The sequence below is a fragment of the Musca vetustissima genome, unplaced genomic scaffold (assembly GCF_032173495.1).
Source record: "Musca vetustissima isolate MV318-11 ecotype Yass unplaced genomic scaffold, APGP_CSIRO_Mvet_v1 utg61639, whole genome shotgun sequence".
Lineage (NCBI taxonomy): Eukaryota > Metazoa > Arthropoda > Insecta > Diptera > Muscidae > Musca > Musca vetustissima.
Genome location: NW_026882718.1, coordinates 34,777 through 36,635, shown reverse-complemented (window position 1 = coordinate 36,635; position 1,859 = coordinate 34,777). Strand labels below are relative to the sequence as shown.

At 40.6% G+C, this 1,859-nt stretch overlaps 1 protein-coding gene across 1 annotated transcript; it reads left to right on the top strand.

The window, feature by feature from the left end:
* Window positions 1–780: 780 nt before the first annotated feature.
* Window positions 781–1,859, top strand: LOC133329386 (lysyl oxidase homolog 4-like). The gene is made up of 2 exons (XM_061537860.1): window positions 781–1,558; window positions 1,621–1,859. The coding sequence occupies exons 1-2, from the start codon at window positions 781–783 to the stop codon at window positions 1,857–1,859; spliced, it is 1,017 nt and encodes a 338-aa protein (XP_061393844.1).

The following is a 1,859-nucleotide window of genomic DNA, read 5'->3' as shown; positions in this document are numbered from 1 at the left end:
TTACATTGATCTAAAGCATGGGTACTAGCGACTACGTTGGCTAGGTCATGTTGTAAGAATTGGATGACGATGCCCCAGCCCAAAAGGCATATAATAGCGAACCAGCTGATTCTTCACGCAGAAGGGAAAGGCCACGAATAAGATGGAAAGATCAAGTAAAAGACAACATTGCCGAATATGATCTTTCAAATTAGAAAAACTGCGCAAAAGACTGACGTGCCTGGAAATCTTTTTTAAGCTCTGCTTATGGAACGAAAGTTCAGCCACAAGCCAGCTAAGTAAGTAAGGAAATTGGCGTCCACAAATTATGAATATCGATCGATTTTTGGGTAATAACCCTCAGAAATTTGAATAATATCCACCCCATGATGGGGCGTATAAAAAGTACAGCCCGACAGAACTTAACTGAGTTTATTCATACACATATATTTTGCTATTCAAAATGCAACATGTTTTTATGTGTCCCAAATTATTGACCTACCTTTCACAATGGATGACTACAGCTGTATGTTTCATTGAGAATTCAAACAAAAACCGAATCTGGGAAGTAATTCAATATTCAATATAAGCGCGTGTTTCGAACAACTTCAAGTTTAGTTAAACTTTTTGGGAAATACAGGAAATGTTGCTCTTAGCACTATTGATACTGCTCGGTTTCACCGAAATCAATTGTAAGGAAAGACCTCAGTGTAACAGCCTGTAAAGGTTATAATATGAGCTAACATCCTTGAAATTCTTTCTTCCTTTATCAACATAGCCGATTTGCGGAGAGAGCGACAAATGATTCAAACGAATTTTCGTAATATGCGGGTACGCCTCAACAATTCGCCAAGGAATCACAAACCTGCATCGAATATAAGAGAAGGTCGCGTTGAAATTAGCACCGATTTTGGTCGTACATGGGGTACTGTGTGTGCCACCCATTGGAGTTTTCGTGAGGCGAATGTTGTCTGCCGCCAACTGAATATGGGTTATGCGGCAGCTACAAATCAAACCCAGCAATTCGGTAACAGTACAACCCATCCGTGGGGTATTGTAGGTACTCTGTGTCGTGGCAGTGAAAAGCTTTTACGTGATTGTTATCGTGAAACAACATATCCGAAAATATGTAATGCCACCAATCCAAATGTGGCTGTGGTTAGGTGTATTGATCGGGTACCCGATTTGCAATTGGGTGTTCCAGAAATACAAAGAAATGCCTATTTGGATACACAACCATTGTCACGTTTGACATGTGCCATGGAAGAGAATTGTTTATCGAGAGATGCCTATGAAATTGTACGAACCCAGCCGGGAGCTCTGAGGAAACTGTTGCGATTCGAAACGAAGGCAGAAAATGTGGGCGGTGCAGATTTTAGTCCTTATGCCAATTATGATCAATGGCAGTGGCATCAGTGTCACAATCATTATCACAGTATGGAGGCATTTGCAAGTTTTGACATCTATGATTTGAACTATAGGAAAATGGCTCAGGGCCATAAGGCATCATTTTGTCTGATGGACACCTCATGTCGGCCGGGCATACGTCCCAAACATACGTGTGGAAATCGGGAACAAGGTAGGTTTAGTGGATTACTTACAATTTGATATAATTATTTTGTTTTTTTTTTTTTTAAATAGGCATTTCGGTGGGTTGTTCGGACACCTATAACGCTCAACTCGATTGCCAATGGGTTGATGTTACAAATTTACCCATACATCGCACGTACATCCTTCGTGTGGCCATCAATCCGGATTATGCCATAAGTGAAGAATCATTCGAAAATAATGGTGCCGAATGTTTGTTGGACTATACGGGTGAACGTCTTACAACCAGATTAAGAAATTGTACACAAACTCCTCTGTGGTATGCCAAATAA

What these genes read in the sequence shown, in the direction of transcription:
- LOC133329386 (XM_061537860.1), top strand. Translation starts at nt 781, where the DNA reads ATGATTCAAACGAATTTTCGTAATATGCGGGTACGCCTCAACAATTCG. An exon ending in GTGTGGAAATCGGGAACAAG is followed by an intron (nt 1,559 to 1,620) that starts GTAGGTTTAGTG and finishes TTTTTTAAATAG; the next exon opens with GCATTTCGGTGGGTTGTTCG.